The sequence below is a fragment of the Heloderma suspectum genome, chromosome 5 (assembly GCF_057233095.1).
Source record: "Heloderma suspectum isolate Gila_16-S chromosome 5, 16-S_ref, whole genome shotgun sequence".
Classification (NCBI taxonomy): domain Eukaryota; kingdom Metazoa; phylum Chordata; class Lepidosauria; order Squamata; family Helodermatidae; genus Heloderma; species Heloderma suspectum.
Genome location: NC_139462.1, coordinates 122,778,587 through 122,804,476, shown reverse-complemented (window position 1 = coordinate 122,804,476; position 25,890 = coordinate 122,778,587). Strand labels below are relative to the sequence as shown.

At 43.9% G+C, this 25,890-nt stretch overlaps 2 protein-coding genes and 1 pseudogene across 15 annotated transcripts in view; 2 read left to right on the top strand and 1 right to left on the bottom strand.

The window, feature by feature from the left end:
• ADD1 (adducin 1) overlaps positions 1–2,478 on the top strand; it is a 110,153-nt gene extending 107,675 nt beyond the window's left edge. For 11 of the 12 annotated variants that reach the window (XM_084859906.1, XM_084859901.1, XM_084859910.1 and 8 more), the window contains one exon: positions 257–2,478. In XM_084859906.1, the coding sequence (XP_084716032.1) occupies positions 257–606 (350 nt within the window). In that variant the 3' untranslated portion in view covers positions 607–2,478. The remainder of the gene's footprint in view (positions 1–256) is intronic. The other variant, XR_014792508.1, reaches the window with a different exon arrangement.
• The window catches only part of SLC75A1 (solute carrier family 75 member 1), a 98,621-nt gene that overhangs the window by 1,446 nt on the left and 71,285 nt on the right, over positions 1–25,890 (bottom strand). Inside the window, exons 13-17 of one of the 3 annotated variants that reach the window (XM_084859916.1) lie at positions 20,677–20,752; positions 20,533–20,583; positions 18,723–20,301; positions 16,147–16,234; positions 405–573 (exon numbers count right to left, since the gene is read on the bottom strand). In XM_084859916.1, coding sequence (XP_084716042.1) covers positions 20,571–20,583; positions 20,677–20,752 — 89 coding nt within the window. In that variant the 3' untranslated portion in view covers positions 405–573; positions 16,147–16,234; positions 18,723–20,301; positions 20,533–20,570. Of the gene's footprint in view, positions 1–404; positions 574–16,130; positions 16,235–18,722; positions 20,302–20,532; positions 20,584–20,676; positions 20,753–25,890 lie in introns of those variants that run through there. The other 2 variants (XM_084859915.1, XM_084859917.1) reach the window with 2 other exon arrangements.
• On the top strand, positions 13,251–14,047 carry LOC146344352 (uncharacterized; annotated as a pseudogene).

Below are 25,890 nucleotides of genomic sequence, written 5' to 3'. Positions count from 1 at the left end.
TGATGAATAGCAGAACTTTTCAACTTTTTACTCTTATTCATATAGATCTCTATACTCAGATTTTGACTCTAAAATCATTGTGGAAAAGTCAGAGTTCAAATACATTCTTTATCTACATCTTTTTGACCAAAGGCCAGTTACATAAGGGCTTAAATGCCTGGCCTTGTGTGGAGTTTTTCCACATACAGCTGATTCCTGTTAGAGTCCATTTAAGCAACAGGCACACATTAACGTTTTCTGTTGATTGTTCCATTAGAGAGGCAGCCTGACCAAACTTACTACGATGACAGTGATGCTGCAACTTTCAAGCAAAGCCTCCCAGACCTCACCCCTGATGAGCCTTCAGAAGCCCTCAGCTTACCAGCCTTTGGAAAAGAGGATAATAAATGTGACAAAGATCTCACCCAAAGCCAAACTGAATGCCCTCCTGAAAACCAAGAACCCCAGTCTCAGCCTGGTGAAGACACAATGACCCCAGTGGCTGAGGAGGGGGCAGCCACTGAACTAGGCGGTGATGAGTCTCCTGGGAAGTCTCCATCCAAGAAGAAGAAGAAGTTCCGTACACCTTCCTTCCTGAAGAAAAACAAAAAGAAGAGTGACTCCTAAAAGTCCTTCAAAAATGCTCTTAAGTTTTAGAATCTTACATTTATTAACCACTAGAATGTATCAGATCTTACTGAGTGTTTTCTTTTTGTCTTTTACATAAAAAGCAGAACAAGCAACACCCTCAAGCTCTAGCTTGATTGATTAAGATTATAATGGTAAATTAAGAAGCAGAAGGAGCTAATCTTGTGTGTGCAACAGAAGTTAACCAGGGTTTATTCCTAGTATATAAACAAAAGTAGATTATGGCAATGTGTGTAACTTTGAAAGCCCATGTTGCTTTTTATCAAGGCAAGCATTTTTCAAAAGGTTCTGCTTAACACGGTGTTGCTATCGGCTCACTCTAAAATGTATTATTGTCTCAGAGCCTACTGTGGTTGCAAGTACAGACAACTTGGAGATGATTGCATTTATGTTTTCAGAGGTTATATTATTGAACAGCGTATCTGCTTTAGCACTGTGTAATTCGAAATAATGTACACTGACTTGAGGCTTTAAAAAAGCTGTCTTTCTCCCCTCTTATTCTGTATTGTAGCATAGCTGAGATTTAAACCTATTTGTAGTGTCTCAGATAACCTGTGGTGTTTCCTGCTAATCCCTCTAACTTTTTTCTAATATGTTTAATGTAATCTTTTTCACAGAGTAATCAGCTATTTTACTAATTTGTTTTCTAGGGAGATGTTGTATTCAACCTCACCTGAGAATTTGGAAGATAAATTCAAGCCCTTGGAAATAAAATCTCCTGGTAGCAGACGCAGACCTACTGCGTTTATGTACTCTTCTACCTCCTCATTCAGTTGCTCTAATATGTTGTAGCGCTTACAGATGTGGCAGCTGTTGCTAACACTGACAGCAGTCGTTATGGTAGCTGGACCAGTCATTTCCTAATAGCAGTTCAATCAAGACCGTGTGGTTCATTTCTGAGAGCCCTGGGAAAGGCTTGCCATATTCTGGCAGTGAGTGACATATTTGGGACTTGGCAGAGCTTGTTATCCTGTTCTGCTTCTCTGGATTTGCTCATTTAAAAATACATTGCAGAGACTAAACTTTGAGAGGTGCGTGTGAATATTTCAAACAATTTTACTCTAATAATTGGTATTCTTTCTGATTATAACAAAAACAAATGTTCATATATTAGCTGAGGTCATGGGGACATATGATACTAGTTTTATGAATTAACTTGAACTTAATAATACACCACTTCAAGATCATGGTTTTGTTTGTTTTTTGTTCTTTAATTAAAGTTTGGTAAAATAGCTAGTATTGAATGCCTTATAATTTGTGCTTTAAGAAAATGCAGAAAAATAGTGATTGGATGCAGCTTAATTGTAAGTGTAACACCTATGTTAAGTTCCAAATAGATACCCTGGAGCAGTTTAAAATGGTAAATAAATTTTACTTCTGTAATATCAGTGTAGAAGGGAGATGAGGGTTAGTGGCAGTAATACCACCACTACAGGGAGCAAGTGCTGATCGCTGCGAAAGAGAGAGAAAGAGAAACCTGAACAATGTTTCCTATGGATTGCATGGCACTAATGGCTTTAAGCTTGTTACCTAGCTGTGTGTCCTGTGAACACTAAAAAGCTTAATTGTGTCTCATTGTCGGGATTGAAATTGCATTACAAAAGCCATTGCTTCAGTGTTCCTGTTATAAAATGTAGGAACTCTATCTTTTGACCACATATGCAATGATTTTTAAGTTCTAATTTTGTAGTTCTCAATTCTTTCTATTAAAATATGAAATCTAGTTGTGTATGGGGTGTAACACACAGCAGGCAGTGTCAGATGGGGTGGGAAAGGGAAGTGTCCTGGGTTTTTTTCTTCTTCTTTTCTTGTATCATTCAGTTCTACTCACAAATAAAATTCTTTAATGGAGACATGTGTTTTTCTGTTTTGTTTCTAAGCAGTATTGTTGGTCCTTTCAAGACTTGTAACACCTTTAGATAAACTTTTATTACATGTACAGAAAAGTTGGGTAAACACAGCTAATGCATAATAATCTATAGAAACTGACAGCAGTCCTATACACCAGGGCTCCCCCAACCTTTTTGGGCTGGTGGGGCACATTTGGAATTTTGAGTGTTGTGGGTGCTCTCAAAAAATAGCTCAACAGAATAACAGATTCATAACATGTAGATATGAATGAGTGGAAAACCATAATATGAAAATGTCAATAGAAATATTATTTCAATGTTTACATGCAACCTCTGAATATGAAATACATAATTTTATTATAATCCCATAATATAAACATGAAAAGTAGCAGATTCTGTTTTAAAGAAAAACAGTGATTCAAGAAGAGCTATGTTAGACAAGTCTCTGGTATACTCCCATTTTGAACAATCTATTTCAAACAGTTCTCTCGAACCCTGCTAGTTAATAGTAGCAGGAGTTATGTCTGTCCACCTCAGTGAGGATTTATCTGTATCTGTTCCTTTAAGATAACTGCAAGTTTTTACACAGTTTGGTATAATTTGGAGAGAAGAAAGTCATTTCCCTCAGAGCCATCAGTGAGCAATTGTTTGTGGAGAGTTTGCTTATACTCTGTAAGTAGATAGGATTCATGCTTCTTGAATAATACTGAATATGCTTGGCAATTTCTACCTCACCAAGGATTAATGAGTGATAACAGGAACAATGTCCCACTCTCAAAAGACTGGTCAAAGTTTTCTTCAAAATATAAATGCCTATAGATATAGTCATTTAGGGTGCAATCCTATGCATGTTTAGACAGAAAAAAGTCTCCCAGCCTTTCCCAGTCAGCATGGCTAGCTGGGGAAGGCTGGAAGTTGTAGGACTTTTTTTCTGTCCAAATATGCATAGGATTGGACTTTTAAACAAATTGCAGTTTGAGAATACTAAACATTTCAATGTGCATGTATTAAATATTCATGTTCAGGAAATATTTTTTAAACCAAATAGAAGACCCCAATACATACAAATTTCCTTTCTAAATGTTTTATATATTGGTTAGAAATCTTCTAACCCTCTATATTACACATATTTATCTGTATCTAAAAAATACAATATACATGAATAAAGCTAAAATCAGCCAAACATATTCAGTACTTTCTTAAAAGTTCATTTCAATTAATCTTTAAAATATTGAAATAGGGACAAGGAGCCTGGCATGGGGGACCTCAGCTATAAACAGGAACCTCATGGGGTGGGGAGATATGCCACTCCTATGCTGGCTCAGTGTTAACCATATCTTAAACCAGAAAAAGAAGGAAAAACTGGTGGGAAAACGTGGGAGATGTCAGCATCTGCCCCCTGCCTGTATCATTCCATGAATGAGGCAGGCCAATGGTGCCATAAAAGCCTCATTTGGAAGTGCTAGTGGAGATAGCTCAGCTGGTTGTTTGGGGCACACCTGATGTGGGGCTTTGTGAACAAAGCTCTGATGCCACTCTGTTTCAGCCATCCTTCACCTTCCTGGCCACTCAGACACCCTTCCACCACTCCTCTGCCCTTACCTTGCCTGTGAATCCCCTTCCCAAAACAGTGTTATCTTGTTTTCCAACAGCTTCTGGGTCTGAGTTTTCCTTCTTGGGTCAATGCAATGCCTGTAGCTGTGCTCATATCCATAGAGATTCTGGCATGGTATGTATAAATTCAGTCCTGTTAAACTTCAGAACCTACACCAAATGGGTTCTAACACCCTGGTGGGTAACCAAGTTAATCCAAACAGACAAACATCACTACAGACATCTAATGCTTTATTTACCCTCATTTGTTTCTTCATCTTTGGATTCTATCAGGTCCCAGAGTAGACAATGAACCTGGGATGCACTCAATAGATTTAATAGAAGGGTCCTTCTTGGTCTCTCACCATGCTGCTGCATGAATTCTTCGTATTTGCAGCATGTATCTTTCAAGTTGTCACAGTAATAGCATTCATTCTAGCCTCATTCACTCCAATAGACTCCCTCAGGACCTTTTCATATGGTTTCAATTATTTTTATAGGACTTAACTATACTGTTCCATAGAAATGCACCAATGCATCAGATACACTATAGATTAATTACTGAAGTACCATCATTGACCAGAACAAGGAACAAATGCTATTCTACTCTATTCATACTACTTCTGATGTCTCTGTCATTCTGTTTGAACCTGAATAGCTTTGGTAATTTGCTCAATTACTTTGGCATGCTTGAAAAGTTGATTTACCCTTCTGATACCCAGTATAAGCACTTATGGTAATACCCACACACAAGATTTTAGGGGGTCTTCTTGTGGGGGGGGGACTTCTTCCCAAAACCTTCATTCACATCATTTAACCATTCTTGATCAAATTGGCCATCTTCAGTCTTTTGTTAGCAAAATTATTTCACCCTTTTAGTACCAAATTAGCAACATAATCTCCCTGTCTGGGTGGGGCACAGTTGATTAATGTTGCCTCCCCCTAGAGGGGTGGAGCTGACAGTGGTCCAGCACTTCAGTTGCACTGGTTAGAGTGTGGGCCTCGGGGCCATGAATACCATCATTGGCCAGAGGCTTCCCAATCACATGCTGGCCATTCCTTTTAATAGCAGCTAGCTCTCCCTCCTTTCCTTGACAACTGGCCCTGTGCTTCAGCTCCCTATCTTGGCCAAGCAGAGGTCTTGACTATAGAGCCTTGGGATCGCCTTCCCCAGGTTGTGCCTAGGTTTCCGTGTCAGAGAAAAAACACTTCAAAAAACAGTTTCGGAGGGGTTGTCAGTTCAAGCATCTGCCCTTTTGTGTAAAAGGTATAAAAGGCAAATGTTTCCAGTAGCAAAGTGTGCCACCTCTGATTGGTGTCAAGCCGTGGTTGTGTTGTGCAAACTCCAACTGCTCCCAGCATAGGCAAGCTTGGATGACTGGTTCCCCTACTGATCTGCTACCCTAATCTGGGAAAATCCTTCTCTAGGGAGGCAAACTCCAGCATCCCACTCACTACCTCTACGGGGTAGGAGGACATAGGAGAACAGGATACTGAGGTTCTGCTTCTCTCTTGCTTAGGTTTTTCCCAACAGGAAGCCACTTGGCTGCATAGGTCTGTGGTCTACTGCCGGGAAACACTGGCCTCTTTCTAAAAGGGATTGAGCTTTCCAGTCATGTGTCTACCAGAGTTGCAGCGCTTCCTAGTATCCAGTGTGCAGGAAAGGGCATCACCCAGGGAAAGGTAGGCAGCTCTCAGAGGTCCTGCTACAAATGGATCCTCCACCCCCTCCACCCCTGCTTTCTGAGTAAGCATGTGTCAATGTGCATGTGTGTTCATGTAAGTTGGTTCTAATCTTCAATTGGTATTTGGTTGTAGCCCCAGCCACTTCTGTGCAACCTTGCCCTGGTGTCCCATTGGAAAGGATTATGGCTGAGGCTCCTGTTTAATTGGTGCATCCTTGGTATCCCCTTCCTGAACCCCATGTGCTCAAGACAAGACCTCTGGAGAGGTTGGGTTGTACCATACAGTAACATTGCAGGACCTTCACAGATTTTGAGATATTCATAGGGAAGAGGCCACCTGAAGTGCATATAAATTGGAGAGTGTAAGTGTTACAAGCTCTGGGTAGACCCCTAATCACAGCCTTGTAAACTGTAGTGAGTATAGCAGGATAACGACCTCCTCCTTATGGGTTTGGTTTCCCTCCAACCTGCTCTTCTTACTCCTCTCACAAAGCTCCTCCTGACCTCATAACCCCTCGCTTCTACCATTCCCATGAATGTGTGGGAGTCTGCATTACCGGATCCCCTCATGCTACATCCCCAATCCACCTGTCTTCCTTGCAGCAGTCTGTTCATGTATGTCCACATCCTCATTTTGGGTTTCTGAAATTGGCCTTGCTGAAAACAATTTCATAGAATTGTAGAATCATAGAATAGTAGGGTTGGAAGGGGCCTACAAGGCCACCGAGTCCAACCCCCTGCTCAATGCAGGAATCTAAGTCAGTGCATCCCTGACAAATGGCCGTCCAGCCTCGACTTGAACACCTCCAGTGTGGGAGAGCCCACCACCTCCCTAGGTAATTGGTTCCGCTGTCGTATTGCTCTAACAGGATTGCTCTGGTATGATCGAGAAGAGATCCTGGCCTTCCTCTCTGTGACAACCCACCAAGTACTTGAAGAGCGCTATCCTGTCTCCCCTCAGTCTTCTCAAGGCCAGGGATGGACGAAAGGGACTTACCTTGTCCCGCAGCTTGTTTCGCAGTGCGGGGGAGGTGCTTCGGTACTCCCCCCGAAGTTCAGGCGAGGGGGGGAGGTGCCCTGCCTCGCCCGGCCAAAATTCAGACCGGGGGGGGAGGTGCCCCATCCCTTGCCAGCAAAATTCAGGCCGGGGAGGAGCGCCCCGTCTCCCCGGCCGCAAAAAAAAAAAGTACAGTAAAAAAAAAAACCCACACACCCATGATAGGCTACGTGACAATTTATGTAGCCTATCACGGCTAGATTTCCAAAGTCAGCCGTGATAGGCTACGTAAATCGTCACGTAGCCTATCACAGGTGACTTTGGGGGGAAAAAAAAGTGCGTATGAAAATGGTGGTGCCCCATGTGCGCCATTTGCGTTCCTTATTTGGACAGGGGTAGTCTACGTAAAGATTTATGTAGACTACGGCGAAAATAAGGGCAACGCAAATAGCGTTCCCTTATTTTCGCCATAGTCTGCGTAAATCTTTACATAGACTACCCCTGTCCAAATAAGGAACGCATTTGCGTACGCGCTTTTTTTTTTTTCCCCGAAGTCACCCGTGATAGGCTACGTGACGAATTTACGTAGCCTATGACGGCTGACTTTGGAAATCTAGCCGTGATAGGCTACGTAAATCATCACGTAGCCTATCACGGGTGTGTGGGTTTTTTTTACTGTACTTTTTTTTTGGTAATGGTGGTGGCGGCAGCCGGTCGGGAGACTGGCCGCCGCCCCCACCCCCACCGAAATGCCGCCAAAATGCTGCCGGGACCCGCCGCCGAGAGGGACATTCGCCGAAGGTAAGTCCCATCCCGGGGGGGGGCGGGGGGCCGGCGGAGAATTTCCCCACCAATTTCAGGGGGCCGAATGCGTCGGCACTCGGCCTCCCGAAGATTCGTGGAAAAATTCTCCGCCATCCCTACTCAAGGCTAAACATGCCCAGTTCTTTCAGTCTCTCCTCATAGCACTTTGTTTCCAGTCCCCTGTGCAGCATACAGTTCTCAAGGAAGGCTTGCAAGTTCATTATCATTATTATGCTTGTGTTTAATGTGATGCTGCTGTACCAAGTTAATCACCCCAAAACCAACTTGTGCATTTAAGATTCTTGCTTGTAATCAATACATGTGTCAAGTGGTGTTATCCTCTGATCTTGTGTGCTCAGATTCTTGGGCTAGGTTGTGTGCACAGATTCGTAGACATGGGCACTCTATGAACACTGTCTAAAGGTCCCTGTTGGATTTAACAAATGCCTGTCCATGGGAATACATGTGCATACAGGTGTCTGCACAAAAGGGAAGACATTTGGTAATACTGTATAGGAATTAGATCAACTCCAAAAATTTCCCATGTTACATGTTTGCAAAGTCAGGTGTTCTGAAAAGCAGAAATATTGGAATTCTCACTTGGGAGGATGACAGTAGAGGGGGGTGGGGAGAACTGAGCACTGTCAACCCGTGGGAGGGTTTGGACATTGTTGAAGAAGGTGACAAACTCCCAAGACTTTATCCCTCCTCAAGCCCTATCCACCCCCTTAAAACTCTGCTCCAATTTGCAGCTGCATTGTTTGACTCAATTGCTCAGTTTGTATTTCAACAGTGTAAAATGTAGAATGTAGAATTAAAACCAATGCACGCTCCTAAATGCCTACATTAAGTCTTCAATCAATATTTACCTGTTTATTCTAGCTGTCAGTTCCTTTATCTGCAAGTGGTTCCCCTTTTTGTTTCTTCTAGGTGCCACACACAGATTTACCTGTGCTAAGAAACTTTGTGTAGTGTCAGAGATACAGAGGCTGATCTGATTAAACCGATGCTCTTCTAAACATTCAGGCCCACCCCTGGGACAGTCTACAGTATTTGAGAGAATAAGCTAACTGAGTTTCTTACTAGATAAGGCACACAGGGGCTTTTTAATACTCCAATGCAATGCAAAATTAGTAATATCAAAACAAAAAAGTTTTATTCAGGGGAAACCTGAATGGGCATTGCTGAGGGTTCCCAGGCTGCATGGTAACTAGCTCCATGTGAGCTTCCCAGGTGGGAAAAGGTGGGGGGGGGCATACACAGCTGCATGGGAGCCGAACCAGATCACTTAGGCATGAGCAAGCAGCAGTTCTTCATGGTCTCTGTGCATCACACATATGGGCTCTGCGCCTGCGTGGAGACTCGTTCGGGAAACTTCCAAGCTGAGTCGTTTGGGCGGGAACCCCTCCCCCGCCATCTCTGGTATATGTAGTGTGGGTTCCTGCCTCCTCCTCAGTTTCTTCTCGACCACCTTAGTGTTACTTCATGGGGAACTTCTTTGACATTCTGTCAAGCTATATTTTTCTACCTTTCTCTTATCCTTGGCCCTTTTTCTTGCTTTTTTTCTCCTTTACATAAACACGAGAGAGAGAGAGAGAGAGAGAGAGAGAGAGAAGGAGAGTATTGAAGAGCGTCGATTACCTCAGCAAGTGATGTGTTTTTCTCCTCCAGCTTATGGCCCAAAAGCCTCTGTTCAGAAAGTGCACCGCGTGTGGCAGTAAGGTGCCTTCTTTGGACAGTCCCCCCTGATGTCTACTCTGCTTGGGAGAATCTTGCCACCACTGCCAATCACTGTTGAAGCAGGCTTGCACGTATAGAGCGGATCGGCTAAAGGCGATCCTTTGGCAACGGGCCCTTCAAGCAGTTGATATGCCTAAGGCTCAAACTCCTCAAAAGCAGCCCGCTGTTGCTCCTTCCACAAGTACAATGGTAGCGGCCCCTGTGGCTCAATCTTCCCCTCTGTAAACCACCAGTTTGAGTGGATCCACCTACTCTGGGAAGAAACCTGACTATCTCAGTAGCCAAAAAAATTTCAAAAAGGACAAAACGCCCTAAACCAGCAGCAGATGCACCAGAGAAAAAGAGGAGAAAGAAAACCTCTAAAGAGCAGGAGAAGGAGCAGGCTGCCCCGCCTCCCCCTCCTCTACTTGATTCTCCCATCCATGTTGTGGTTCCTCCAACACAGGTGGTGACTTTGGATCTGACCTCCATGATCTCGGAAGGTGAGTTGAGGGACACCCCAACCCCACCACCCCGTCCAGCTTGGACAGCTCCAGAACGGAGATCCAAGTCTCCTACACCACGCCGTTATGATATTCAATCACCTCAATATCAACTGACGCCCTCTCCTCGGTAGGCAGCCTCCTCGATACTGATCTCCGAATCGATACCATACGGATCATTGGCAGGGACAATACGACCATGATTGCTCCGGCTCTCCATCCTGTGATTGGGATCATTTTTCAGTCTCGTCATCTCCTCCCCATGGACAGCAATTTGATGCAGATTGGAGGCTCAGGAGGGACCGCGACCTTTTCCTGGATTGCTCTCGTTACTAGGGAGCTACTTCTCTGTTACATGCCCCATTTCAACCCGAACAATGACCACAGCTCGAATTACATGGCACTTTCTGTCCTCCTCCTCCAATACCGAGACGTTCTACGTCTCTAACACTATACCAATCCGGCCGAGACCATCAAGCTCCACTGCCTCCAATCCCACCTCACGATGTGACTGATATGGAACAGCGACCTGCCCCTTCACAGGAATCCAGTGAGGACTATCAATCTGATTCCTCCTACCCCTTGGTTCCCCCATCGATCTCATCCCCAGATGATGTCATTGGGACATGAGATAGAGCCTCACCTTCCGAGGATATGAGGCATTTTCCTGAGCAAGTGCTTAGAATGGCACAGTTGTTGGGCATTGAGGTACAACAACCCCCATAACAACTCCATGATCCGGTGTTCGATGCCATCACGGCAGACATGTCCACTCTGGTGGCCATTCCCTTTCTTCCAGCTCTGCTGATGCAGTGCAACAGACATGGAAAATGCCTTCATCCTTGACCTCGACGTCCAAGAGGCTAGAATCGATGTACAAGGTTCAAGAGACAGATGCTTTCCTCTTTGCATATCCCAAACCGAACTTGATCATAGTAGAGTCTGCTCAAGGCCGATCTCAAAAAATGCATGCCTCACCTGTGGATAAGGAGGGCCATAAACTCGATCTTGTTGGACACTACCTCTATTCTTCAGTGGCACTGGGCCTTAAGATTTCAAATTACCAGGCAATGATAGCCAGGTACCAAGTTTTCCTCTGGGAAAAATGGATTCTCTCATCGTGTACCTTCCTGAGGATCAATGCGACTTGGCCAGAATGTTCCACACAGAGGCATCCAAACTTTCCTGTCAGCAGATCAATACCACCCGTCATCAGGCAGACTGCAATGCCAAGGGGATGATGGGCTCGGTTGCCCTAAGTCTACATGCCAGGTTCCTCTCTGCGGGCCTAACTCCAGAAGCTCACTCTAGGACAGAGGATCTACCTTTCTATGGTGAGGGCTTATTCAATGCAAAAACAGACAAGCAAATGGACTCTGTACAGAAAGCCAGAACTACTGCTCGTAAGATGGGCATCGGCCAAGTCCAGCACCAGCAACACTATCTCCCTTATCATCAACATTGCTGGTACCGACAACACCAGACTTAACCCCACCCATGGCAACCTGGGGATCGGGCACCCAGATACCCACAGCAACAACAACAGCAACAAAGGAAAAGTTGTTCCTTTCCCAAGGTCCAGCAAAAGAGGAAGGGCGAGGGTTTTTTTAAGCGTCGTCTTCCAGCCTCCCTCCCCTCCATACCAACCATTACAAACCACCCTTCAGAGACCTCCTGAGCAAATTGCACTCGACCTGGATGAAAGTGACATCAGACAGCTGGGTTCTATTGTCCATCGAGGATACGAAATGGAATTCAACACCCCCCCACCACTGGGTTTAGTCCGGGTCACCCCACACTCAAAGGTCCTTCACGAAGAAACACAATCTCTCCTGAGGAAGGGTGCCATCCAGCGTGTTCATCCAAACCTCGGTACAGAGGGTTTTCTTTCCAGGTACTTCACCATACTGAAACAGGACGGAGACCTCCTGAATAAATTTGTTGCCTCCAAGAGGTTCAGAATTACAACCCTAGCCACGATTCTTCCACTCCTCCGAAAGGATTCATGGTTTGCCATGGTTGATCTCGAGGATATGTATTTCCACATAGCAATAGAACGCACACAGAGAAAGGTTCTCCACTTTGTGATCAGAGCAGAACTCTTCCAGTTCAATGTCCTCCTGTTCAGTCTTTCAACAGCCCCACTCATTTTCACCAAGTGTATGGCTGTGGTTTGCACTTACCTCTGCCTCAAGGAAGTAGAGATCTACCCATATCTCGACGATTGGCTGCTAGTGGACTCCTCTCAGGAAGCCCTATAGTGTGCTATAATAATAATTCTGAACCTCCTTCAGGCGCTGGAACTAAGGATCAACACGGAGAAATCCTGTCTGACCTGCACACAAACAGTTCAATTCATAGGGGCCATCCTCGACTCCAAAACTGGCCGGGCATACCTTCCTGCAAATCACGTCAAAAACCCCATCCCACATGCCACTTCGATATTCTTTGCTCGCCATGCCAAGGCACACGACATTCAATGCCTACTCAGTCATATGGTGGCAACAGAATTGGTTGTGGAATGGGCTCAGCTGTGGATGAGACCCTGCAAAGCTGGTTCATCCGAACCTTCGACTTGACCGGCAACCCCCTCCTCATCACACTTACAGTACCGGAGAAGGTTGCTCTCAGCCTGAAGTGGTGGATGAACCCCAAACATCTGACCCACAGGATGCCATTTCTCCCTGCTCCTCCATCCAGGATCCTGACCACAGACGCTTCCCTACTAGGTTGGGGAGCACATTGCGGACCTCTACAAGCACAGGTTCTTTGGTCATCCACAGAAACAGTCTACCACATACATTTCCTAGAATTGATGGCAGTTTGGAAAGCCCTCTGTGCCTTTGAACAACACCTCCAACATTGACACATCCAGATCTTCACAGACAACACCACAGTTCTCTGGTACCTAAACAAACACTGGGGAACACACTCCCCACACCTCCTTTCTCTCACTCTGGATATTTACCGATGGATAGTTACAAAGGGCATTCATCTGACCACTCTCCATATCGTGGGAAAAGACAATCTCCTGGCAGACTCTCTCAGCTGCCTGTTCCAGTGCTCTCACAAATGGCAGCTGGCCAAGACAACTCTACGCCTGATTTTCAGGCAATGGGGTCGACCCGACATTGATCTCTTCGCGACTCCAGCCAACATGGCCTGCAGAAATTTTGCTCCGGGCCGGAGTTGGTCGAGGATTGCTAGGCAATGCCTTTTTCCTGGAATGGAAGGATTGCCTATTCTACCTCTTTCCTCCGTTCCCACTCCTCACGAGGGTGATATTGAAAATCAGACAGGAAGCCACAAACTACATCCTAATCACCCCTTGGTGGCCCAGGCAACTTTGGTTCACAACTCTGACAGACCTGTCGCAGGGATGTTGCCTACCACTCCTGGGAATAGACAACTTGATCTCTCAGGACCGAGGCCAAATTCTCCATCCCGATCTCCACATCCTTAACCTCACAGCATGGAGGAGCCAGCCTCCGGACATTGCTCCCTACTGATCCCGGAGACAGTACAGGCCATACTCAATGCAGCAAGAAAACCATCCACGCACCACTCGTACTCAGCTAAATGGGCTTCATTTGTGAAGTTTGCGACTGACAGCAGTTATAACCCTAATGACTGTCCTTTTCCGCATATTTTATGCTTTCTCCAACACTTATACAGTGAAGGACTTAAATATTCCTCCATCAGAGTATATGCCTTGGCAATTTCGGCAATGAGGGGTAACATAGATGGGTGCTCTATCTTCAGCCACCCCTTATGCAAACAATTTTTGCGAAGACTTAGGAATTTGGCTCCCCCCATGAGAGACCTTGTCCCTCAATGAGACTTATCACTAGAACTCAACAGCCTGACATCTCCGCCATTTGAACCTCTTGCTACAGTGGATTTGAGGCTGCTTTCTTGGAAGGTCGCCTTCTTGGTAGCAATCACGACCTCGAGGAGAGCAAGTGAGCTGTCCACTCTATGGATAGACTCTCCCTACACCATCTTTCACAAAGAAAAGGTGGTACTCAAGCCGGACCTAGCTTTCCTCCCTATAGTGGTTATGGACTTCCACGTGAATCAGCCAGTTGTCCTCCCTGCTTTCTTTCCATCTCCAACTTCTGATTTAGAGAAGAGACTGCACACTTTATATGTCCAGAGAGCCCTGGCTTTCTATAAATCCCAGACTGAGTCTTTCTGTAAGTCGCAATGATTGTTTCAGTGCTACGGGAGACATAATAAAGGCTCTCCAGTCTCCTCTCAGAGACTAGCCTCCTGGATAGTGCAGGCTGTTTGCTTGGTGTACCACCTCTTGGGGAAAGACTTACCGCCTCGAATCCGAGCACATTTGACAAGGGGAGTGTTGACTTCCACGGCTTTTACAAGAGGTATACCTGTAGTGGAACTTGTGTAAGGCGGCTACCTGGTCTGAGCCTTCTACCTTTAGAAGCCTTGTATAAGGCTCGAGCCCTCCCATCATTCCCACTTCGGTGTCAACGTAATTGTTGGTACCGAGGTGTTCTTTCTCCTAGGTCCCGGACTGCTTGTGGTCTCAAGGAACTGAGGAGGAGGCAGGAACCCATGCTATATATACCAGAGACGGTGGGGGAGGGGTTCCTGCCAAAACTTCTCAGCTTGGAAGTTTCCCGAATGAGTCTCTGCGCAGGCGCAGAGCCCATATATGTGAATGCACAGATGACCACTTGAAGAACTACAGTTACAGGTAAGCAACCTGACTATCACAATTGCTCCTGCCTCAGTGATGACAACACCAGTATACACACTTTATTTTCCCTTACAAGCAGAGAGCGGCTGGTTGTGTTTTTATTCTATGATTCTAAGAATTGAAGGGTGGGGGAAAGAGAGAATGAGTGAGCGAGAGTGAGCACAGCATGTCCCTTGAAAACACAAGGAAGGACTAGGAGCCAGCCAGCCAGGTGCAACTTGGTCCAGTACCAGATATTAAAATAAATGGATTTTTTCTTGGAGGCATGTGGGGGTTGCATTGTTTTGCTAATGCCATATGCTGCAAGGCTTTTTTGTTTTACAAAAGGATTTCCATCTCTGGCCATGTGTGAGAGGAAGGGGGCCTGCATACCTAGATCATGCTTATAAAATCCATTGGATGAGTGGTTATTACTTTATTATTTGCTTGAAAAAATGATATGGGGAAATTAATTACATGGAAAGGGAATTTGGGTTCCTTTGCATGCTGCAGGGTTTGTTTGTTTTTTAAGGAATTCCATCTGTGTGGGTGGGGGAATAGGCTGTGGGCTGTATAGTCATCTTGATGAAACGGCAATACATCAAAATTAAATGGGCTTGCTTGAGAAAAAATGAATTATATGGGGGAAATGCATTATATGGTTGCTTTGCAATCCTATGTCCTAATATGCCTTACTCTGTGTTTACCAATGTAACATTTTTAAAACTGCTATGCTTGCATGTCTTTCAACCTGTTATACCACATAACTTTTTTTAATGCTCTGCCCCATGCATACCCTATGCAGTATGGCTGATTAGAATTAATGATTGCAGCCAGAAAGTCCAACTCTGTTTGATGGGGCTTGGTGGCTCCATGCATAGAACTTCAACATTACTGCAAGGTTACACTATTCTTGTTTTCCAGGGCAACATATCTCATTGCATTCACAATGAACACTGGTGAAGCCCTGATGCTGACTCCATGCTCCAGGATGACTTTAGCTGACAAGCTCCAAATCAAGGAGATGGGGCCACTCATTCCCACTGTGATGCTCCAGCAGTCTGCGAGCAACAGGAAAGTCATATACTCACCAGGTCAGCCCATCATGGTACAAGAAGTTAGTCTGGCTTACCAGATGTTGATGGAAATATGCTTTACCTTCTTTTGCTGCTTGCTGTTGGGGATGAGTGAGGCCTGCTTTTATTGGTACTTTTATTGGTTTTTATTGGTGCAAGGGATGGACAGAGACAGGTGTCAGAGATTTGAAGCATCTGGCTTTAAAGACCAACAAGCATAAGGCATCCAGTAGCCACATTGATAGCTGGTTGCAACTGGCAATGTTAGGCAAATCAGACAATGTGCTGCAAGTGGATAGAGGCCACCATTAGGGATGCTGGAGAAATTTGAGATAAGATTAAAATGAGTTCGGATTTCTAATAATCCAGCCTGCTGAATCCGCTGCAGAGCGACCCCCTCAGGCCGTGCAAAGTCCATGGACTTTCAGATTATTTTTTCACTTTCCTGAAATTTACACATATAAATCCGTAGAACAATACGTAAGTTTCTGCTAAGGAAACATTGAATGGAATGGGGGACAATATACTAAATGTTACATACTGAAGTAAATTATGTAAATACATACATACATACTTAGGTAAATATTTACGTAATTATTTCTGTATTTTTCTGCATGATGAAAAAGAATACTTGCATCCATCTGTGGGCGGATGACGGAACGAAAGGCGCCTGACAATCTGCAAAACACAGACGGAGCGGATTTTACACAGTCTGTACATCCCTAGCCACCATGCATCTTTGAGGAAGCACAAGCAAGAGGAAACACAACAGATACATCCTCAACAAAATTATCAACTCCATACTCTTCTGTGGAGCCTTTGAACTGGCACTTCATGGACATGATCAGAGAGAGCAGTCAGACAATCCAGGAAATTTCTGAGGACCGGTCAGTCTCATGGTGTCTACTGATGCGGCCATGGAACTCCACCTACAGAGTGCCAGGGTGTTCAGAAGACAATCCAGAGCAAACTGCTGTCCTGCATGTTAATGGTGGCGAAGGATCACATCAAGGAGCAGTTGAAGAGTGCTCCATTTGTGCCCACTGAAGCAGACGACACCACAGACATTTCCATAGACAGCCAAAACATTCTGATATTCTGGTACCTTGACAAAGAGGGCGTGCCAGTGGAATGCTTCTAGTAATTCACACTGGATCAGCCTCTTGGGCGCAAACCATTGCTGCAGTCTTCCTTTGGCAGCTGACAGAGTTATTCCCAGAGGAGAGGGACAAGAAGAACGTCATCGCTCAGAACTACAATGGGGCCAGTGTGATGTATGGTGAGCATGCAAGAGTGCAGAAGAGGATCTGTGATGTATTTCCCAGTGCCCACTGCATGCACTGCTATGCGCATCAGTTGAACTTGAAAAATAAAAAAGCAGTGTCATAGATCAGAGAAGTGTGGGTTTTCTTTTCAAACCTTTCTGGATTCCCAGCATTCTTTGGGAGCATAGAATAATAGAATAGTAGGATTGGAAGGGGACCTACAAGGCCATCAAGTCCAACCCCCTGCTCAATGCAGGAATCCAAGTCAGCGCATCCCTGTCCAGCCTCATCTTGAATGCTTCCAGTGTGGGAGAGCCCACCATCTCCCTAGGGAATTGGTTCCATTGTCCTATTGCTCTAACGGTCAGGAAATTTTTCCTGATTTACATTTAGCAGCCCTAAAGGTAATGCAGTTCTGGAGGAGGTGGTGAAGACTCCCGAGTTCATCTTAGAAACACTGGAACTTCAATATACAGAACAGTGAACATAGCGTTTGAGGAGTGACTGGAACTTGTTGAATGCTTTTTTGAAATCCGAGATCAGGGAAACTTTGACGATTAAACAATATTTCTTAACCTGCTGCAAGGAGACAGTGTGTTCTTGTACCTGTTGTCTCTCTTCCACAGGCTCATGCCACATGTAGATGTCCTGTACTGTCAACTATAGAAAAAGGCCCTTGATCCTGTAGCAGTAAGGAGAGCTAACTTGAACTTTGTGAAGGCCGTGTTGTTATTTATTACATTTCTACTGCCAAATAGCTGAAGCTATCTGGGCAGTTCACAGCAATTATTATTGGTGTGGTGTGTGTTTTACCTGGGTTGTTGTGTTTGCTTGTGTTTTTCCTGTTTCTGGGAAATGGCTATTTTGTGATGGGACAGACTGTCATGATTAGCCTCAGTGCCACTAGCCCCAGTGCCACTGTGGGACCTATGGGTTCAGAGCCAGACTTTAATTCAAGTTTAGAACAGGTTAATTGGGGACCCAGTTCAGTCAGAGAGCCTTAGGCTTGGTTTCCCACCTGATTTACAGGGATGCAGCTGGAGCATAATTCTACCTGGTTTCTTTAGAGGGGAGTAGGCTGGGGGAGCCGAACACTTCTAACCAGCTGCAAATTTCATCCTTGAATGACAAGACTACAGCGATAGCCTCTGTGTGTGAACCAGACAGGCTGGGAGGTGGGGGGAGGAACTGGGCTAAGGAAGGAGGGGTTTTCAATCCTATTTCTTGGAACAGAAGCATCTATAGAAAGCAACATAGAAAAGCCTTCTTTAACATACTACTGATTGATGGGCTAGCGTCCCGTCAGTTAGATTGTCAGACGACAGCTCTAGAAGCCCTTCTTGAACTAAGCCTTGGGCTTAGTTTTATAGCTGTCATTGAGCTGTAAGATTTCTGAAGAGTGTAATCATTAAGCTTTACCATATTTGATACAATAAAGATTCTCACTAATTTGGATGTCCTATCTCAGAATACCAAAGTGTGTACCAGAAGAACCATGACAGACTCACCAAGGCAACCATTATGTGAATGGGCAACCTTCCATGGCAGCCATTTTGTGAGAGTGCCCACAACACACACTCAAAATTTAAAATGTGCCCACCAACCCCAAAAGGCTAGGGACCCCTGTAGTAACTATATCGTCAAGAGTATAAAATATATTTTGCTTTATGTAAATAGAGCCATAATTGTGGAACAAATTGCAGTTATCCTAGGCTATGGATACTAATTACACATTGTCTGTCACCTGGAGATAATGAGTACCACAAGCATGATGAGTGGTTGCACTTTGTTGCTGCTGGGGCCCTACAGATTTAGAGCCAGAATCTGATTCAGACTTAAGAGTAGGATCATTCTAAACCCAGTACAGTTGTGGGAAGCTCAGTGCCTCAGGGTCTGAGTACCTGGCTCTGCCTGTTTTCCCATCTGATGGCAGGCCAAAGGAGGACTTGTCTTCCCGCCACAGCTGCAAGATAAAGCCTTGAGTCAGACCTCTGATTTACAACCTGAGAAATCTTCTGTAGGAACCGAGCAGGGGGAGGACCCAACAGGGGAGGGGGCTTGGGTGTCACCCAGGTTAAGATGCCCTCTCTGACATAGTGCCTGCTTAGGGGCCAGATTTCCCTGTCAAGATCATCAGGGGTTTTTTTAGCAGCCCCTCCCCTGGACAGCCTTTCTGGGAACGGCATCTAAACGGTTAGGAACACTTTCTTATCTAGACTTCCCGTGAACTCTTGTCTCCCATGAATTGTGTACCATCATTTTCAGTTACCCAGAATGTTTTCTTGCCTGGACTTACTGTGACTCTTGGACCCTTGTTTGCCTTGAACCACATAACGTCAAGATCCCAATGTAGAATCTATTGTTGGACTTGATTTCTGACTACGTGTGAGTTCTAGTATTGGAACCTTCTCTTGAATAAAGTCTTAACTGCCTGACTTTCTTGCCTGGACTTATCATAAATCTTGAACACTTGTTGGTTTGAATGCTGTATCATGTAAACCATGATCTGAACTATCTTTGCTGGACTTTAGACTTTAAACCTTGTTACTATGTGAAATCTAGCCTGGCGACCATTTATTGAACTAAGCAATGTGCTATCTGATTTATGGAGGTTGCAGCTGTTAATTTTTTACTGTGGTGTCTGACAAGTTGGTCTACTGCAATAAAAGACCTCACTGATATTTGCATTTCTGTGTCAGCTTGCCAGCATGTAACAAAAGCTGGGCCTTGACACCTCCCATAGTTAACTGTAGGACACACCTATGCAGTTTCTGGCTTGCAACCTTACTCTTTGATTTAAGGCAACAATTATGCCTCTTTGCAACTTGTTAAAACCAAACTAAGAGAGACATTTTATGGTCAAAATATACATACGTGTATACAGATATACCCGGGCTCAGCAGAGATGTGCTAGGGAAATGTAGTCCACATGTGGCAGTTTATCTTTCTCTCTAGCCCAGTTCAGGTATTCAACTGAACGTGTGATGGCATGTGTGGCCCCATCGCCCTAGCCAGTCGAAGTCCTCACACGTTCAGCCAAATGCCTGAACAGGGTCTCTCTCTCTTTCACACACACACACACACACACACACACACACTGTGCAGTATAACTTGCACTTATTTGTAGGCATTGTTTTGTTTCACTGACTAAAAATCTTTCTTCGAACAGCTTATTTGTGTGCCCAAAAGTACATAAGTACAAAGCCCTACTGGGCACAGTGTGGAAGACATTGTACACTGATCTTCCAGTTAGCTTTCTAGAATATCAAAACAATATGAAGTTACAAAACAATATGATCTTCGACAAAATGGTTTCTTGGCCATCCACTTTGGCATTATTTCTGGAGTTTCTCGGAAAAATAGTCACAGTTGCTTATTCCTCTTTCATTTGCTCTTGAATATATTGAAGCAGAATGAAGGGGAGCACGAACAAAAAGGCACAGACAGTGAAACAAACTTCAGCTCCTGCCAGCCAGTATACTGGAAAGAAAAAAAAAAGCTTTTAGGAACATTTTTAACAATCACAAAAAGTGGGAACTTTTCTGAAGTGGCTTTCATGAAACATAGTTTTGTGCCAAATTAAGTGAGGAGACCTCTGTTATTCCCAAACAATGCAGGTTTTCCTCTCTAGCAAAGGTAACATTTAACCCCAGGCTTTTGGTGAAGACAGACCCCTCTACTCCTGTCCAATAAGAGAGAATGCTGGAGTACCAATAAAAGCAGGCCTCACTCATCTAAGACAGCAGATGTTAGATCAGGCTCCTAAAACAGAAAGGCACAAGGATGGGAGAGTGATTAGAGCTTACTCCTACAAGACGTTGGCTGCAGTTTTTTTAAAAGTTTTGTTATCCATACCTAACATAAGATGTATGGTGGCTGCATTCAGTGAACTGGAGCTGCATGATGCAAAGTTCAAAGCCCTGCAGTTCTCCTGTCAACAACATAAGCAAGTGCTGTGCAAAACTATGAACCAGCAGTAACACAGTAGGAGGCATGAGTCCAGGAGCGGCTATTTCATAGTTAAGTCACTAAGTGGAACAGTCGGTTACTTGAAGGTAAGGATTTCCGGGATTAGTATCATATCAGACCCCTCAAAATTTGTTCATGGGATTAAGGGGGGGGGCTCATTTCATTATCTTTGCTCTTTACATTTATACCAAACCTCCTCAAATTTGTCTGCATTTTTATTGCCTCTGTGGGACTGAATGGTACTAGGCAGCTTTTCCACCATGGCTGTACCCATATTTTCTGATACTACTGGCTTAGCAACAGTGGCCCCTGCTCTTTACTGTGTTTAGAAATCTCCCTCCACAAGCAGGGAAATGAATAGGTCTTTGAACAATTGAGCTCTATTGGTGCCTCCTCCAAAGAGGTTAAGTGCACAATCTGTGGGTGTAACGTTTAAATCACCCAGTAATTTAAATAAATTCCATTTCTACCTTTTCCCCCCAAAGCAGCAACTAATGAGCATTCCTACCATATATGCATATACATGTCCACTTTATGACACCCTCTCCACCATTCCAAATTTATTCAGAACCTGACTTCCTTATGCTTAAAGGAGGGCATGTCAATGTGGTGGATTAATTTAAAAGAGCTTCTTTGAATTTTCACTGACACTGACTTAAAGGGCTCTCTCTCCCATATCTCTGCCCACTGTTCCATCAAGATGTCCACCCCTAGGTATTGCTCTCAAATTGTCCTAATTGTCCTGAGAGTTGCTACCTGAACAGCCCATGATTATGCTATATATTGTTATCAAACAATATATAGTTTAAAACATATAGTGTATAGTTTAGAATTTAGTGCTCCTAGGAGGTGAATTCTCTCAGAGCCTGCTGTTTAATCCTGGAATTAAAGACCAAAACTGGGTTCGGACGACACGATAACCCACAATGGGTTAAATAAGCCTCCATGGGTTATCATGTTGTCTGTCGGGAACTTTTCAATCCACGACCATTTATTTGGCCAAAATAAGCTACTCTGATAACCCACAGTCTGCAGAAAGGGTTATTTAACCCACCGTGGGTTATCTTGTCATCTGGCACTCTGCGTGGCTTGTTCCGATCACCTACAGAGTCGCCTAGCAAGAGCAGTCAAAACCGTTGTAGCCGCTCTGCTCCAGCCTGCAAAAATCTTTTTCAAAGCTCTGACAAGCAGCTGAGGGACAACTGCAGCCAAACAAGCACAGCCTTCCCCAATACCGTTACAAAATGACAACTGTAATCATTACAGTTACATAATGATAGCCTTGCACTATCACGCTACCCTGCTAGAGCAAAATTACACAGTGACAGGCTTCCCTGATTGATACTTTGAAACTGCACAACTTAGGAAATAGGAGAATAGGGAAAATGTCCATAACAATGGATATGGGGGGAAATGTACAATTGAGAGGTTTGTTACAAAATCTTGCAAACCCCCAAGAGGTTATTTGTGCCACCCCCTTTTTGGTGCACACAGGATTTCCGCTCTTTTGTAAGTAATCACATAGGGTTTCGATGGTGCGTCCTGATTAGGGAAGGCTGTGTGTAAAGTTTGATCCCGATCCTGCAAACCTCCAAGGTTTTATAGCCACCACCTCCTTGTCAGGGTGGTGCTGGAAGTGCAGACTTAATTCACCCCACGCCTCTCCCCTCTCCTTGGGATATTGTGGAAGGTTAAAACAGGCTGCTGCAATGTTGTCACTGGGTGAAACAGGGCCACTGCTCAGGCAGGAGGACTGCAGTGGGACAGGGGGTGGGGGGGATGACTCAGATTATGCACCATAGCATAATTACTCACAGTAGCTTATCAGCCCGGTCATGTGGCAGGGCATCATGAACTATTTAAAAAATAAGCCACTATGAGTAGCTTATTGCCACCATGGCTTAAAGTGATGTCCAAACATGGCCCAAGTGTAAGATCTGATGGATTTGGAGCCAATTAGTCTGAGTGCATTCTGGGTTTTCATGAAGTCGTACTCCTCTTATTGGTTTATTATTAGGGAAGAGGTCTCATATCCTCTATAGCCTCTTCATCTATCACTTTCAAAATGGTCATAATATATCTGCCTGAAAGAATGGAGTGGGGGTGGAGCGCAAAAGAGGTTAGGGAAGATATAGGAGGACCAAGTTTCTTGTGCCATCATCTCTATATTTGGAGGGTGGTTTTAAAGAAGGGGATTTGGATTTTTTGGATTTTTCAAAGGGTACCTAGAATAAATTATATGCCTGTATGATGATCTTCTGAAAGTTCTCACAGAGATCTATAGTTTTCCGTTGTTATTGTTTATCAGGGACAGCAGGGGCTGTAGCTGAAATGCATCATAGTAAGTGGGCATACATGCCCCCCCCCCGCCCTCCCTGTAGCATTCCCCGACACAAAGTGCTGGGTTTCTACCTTCATGCAAGCATTTGTTAAGAATTTGTTGCCAGCCAAAGAGATTTTTTAAGAGGGATCATGACTGGCAATAAGAACAACTTAGAGACAGCTGACATTTTAATGGCTATGTGCACCAACCAGGATAAGCTAACTTTTGTCCAGCATTGAAGAGTCTGTTTAATTTGCCTGATTGCTAGGTCAAAGTTCAGTTTCTGAAGATGTGCCAGAATTTTAGGGATTGTCATGCCAAGGTAGTGAATTGCATGTGTACAGAGTGTGAGTGCTGTAAGACTGCTAGTAGTCTGTTCAGAACTTGCGTCTGTATTAATACACATAAATTCAGACTTGGTATAGTTAATTCTAAGCCTTGCTGCTGTACTAATTTTTTTCTAATTTCAACAATGTCTTATTGATCCTAGCGGACAGATTACTTAGTAACAATGCCATATCATCTGCATAAAGATTAATTTTGTGCTCCACTCATTTAACCTTGAGTCCTTTAATTTGGTGCTGTTACAAAGCACCTCTGCAAGTTGCTCAATAGAGATTGCTAATAATAAAGGCGATAAGGAATGTGCCTGTCTTGTTCTGTTCCAGAGTTGAATTCTTGGGAAATCATAGCAATTCACCCAGATCACTGCCAAGGATGCCCAATATAGTCTAATTACAGTGCCAATAAATTTGTTTCCCATATTCATCCTGATTAATAGCCCAATGACAAAATCCCACTCCAATATATCAAAAGCTTTATGGATGTCTGCTGAGACAATTGCAAATGGTGTCCTATTCTTCTTGCAGTTATATAGGGCATTGAGTAATCTCTGGATCAGATCTGAAATGTGTCTACCTGCCATAAAGCTGGCTTGGTCAACCTTTATGTATTGTGTGACAAATGCGTTAAACGTGATTGCCAAGATTGCTGTAAATATCTTGGTGTCTTGGTGTCTTGATTAATCAGTGATATAGGTCTATAAGGTTCCACCTAAAACAACAAAGAATCTCTCAGCAGAGTCTGACTGCTGAGTTGGAATTCAACAACAGGTTTAATATAGCCTTCACTGTACAATTCTCCCCACCACCACCACCAGGCTGTATGTACTGTATAAAAAAACTGAAACTCTCCATAATACTCCATGCATCTGATGCAGTCCATGAAAACATGCCAGAATAAATTTTTAAGGTTCCACAAGACTCCTTGCTGTTTTTGCTGCAATAGAATAAAATGGCTACCCCATGGAAAAGATTCCAGCTCCAAGATCCTTCCCTGATTTTGGGATAACTATTGTTTGTGAGGTACGCCATCATCTGGGGACAGATCCTACCTCCAAGATTAGTCAAATGTAGCCCTAGATGACTGCTGATGTTTTAATAAGAATTACAGGAAAATCTGTCAGTGACTGGGGAATTTATGATTTCCTTATTTAGTTATTCCTAAGTTCATCATCTGTTATAGGTTGATTTAAAAAAGGTTTTCAATTCCTCCTCAACTGGACCTATTTCCATTCTATCTAGGTATCCCTCGATAGCCATAGCTGATGGATTGTCCTATCAATGTAGCTCATGTAGAATGATGCGAAGTGTTGACTTATTCCTTCTATATTTTTTTTCAACTGCCTTCATTCTTATAGCTGTGGTTGTTTCTAGCTTTCTTTTAAAACCATTTTTCTGATATTTTTGAATTTTTATTACCAAACTTGTAATATTTTTGGTGTAAGTAAAGGAGGGCCATTGTGAACTTTAACTTTAAAGTCTTAACTCACTTCTTTTCTATAATACATCTCAATATATTTTGCTATTACCTGTCTCTTTGTGTCTCTCTTCAACTGTTGCTATAAGTCAGTAATTTCTCTCATTCTTTCTTTAGTTTTCTTATCAAGGCCAGCTTAATAATGAAGACTCCCCAGATGACTACCTGCATTGAACCCCATAATAAGGCTTGGGAGACCTCATCAGAGTAGTTCTGGACAAAAACCTGAGCTATTCCTTCTTCTGTTCTTTCAACTAAACATTCCCACTGCATCAACATAGGGTTTAACTTCCATGTTCAGGTAGTGGGTTGGCTGGTACTAGTTTGCAGAGTAATTGTCACAGGCACATGGTCCAAGATTTCTATGGGCCCTATGTCTGCTTGTATGATTTTTGCTGTCTACTGTTCTGATATTAGTATGAAATCTATATGTGAATAAGACTGGTGTCTGGAAGAGTAATGTATGAAGTCACTAACTCTGGAGTTCTCAGCCTTCCATGCATTAGCATGGCCATGTTTTTGTAAAAGCCAAACTAGGTTTAATCCCCTATTCCTGGTCTTTTCCTGTGAAGTTTAAGTGAACTTTCCCTACAATCATGTTTCCCATTTTAAAGCAGTTTAATTTAGCTAGCACTTTTCCCAGAAATTGCTTCTGCTCTGAATTTGGGGCATAAACGGAAGCCACCATGAAGGAGCAGTCCCTTAAACAGCCCTTCATAAAGATATACCTTGAACATCTTGTCCCTGTCTGTTTCCTTTACTTTAAAATCAAGGGAAGCAGACACAATAACTGCTATCCTTCTTGCTTTAAACCAGGATTGGGAAACTAAATTGGGGTGGGGGCTGGATGTCCCCCCACCCAGCCCTCCGAAGGCCAAATGGTGTCAGGGTCATGGCTACACCCCCTGATATTGTTTGATTCCCAGATGATGTACTGTATGGCTGGCCATCCCCAAGGA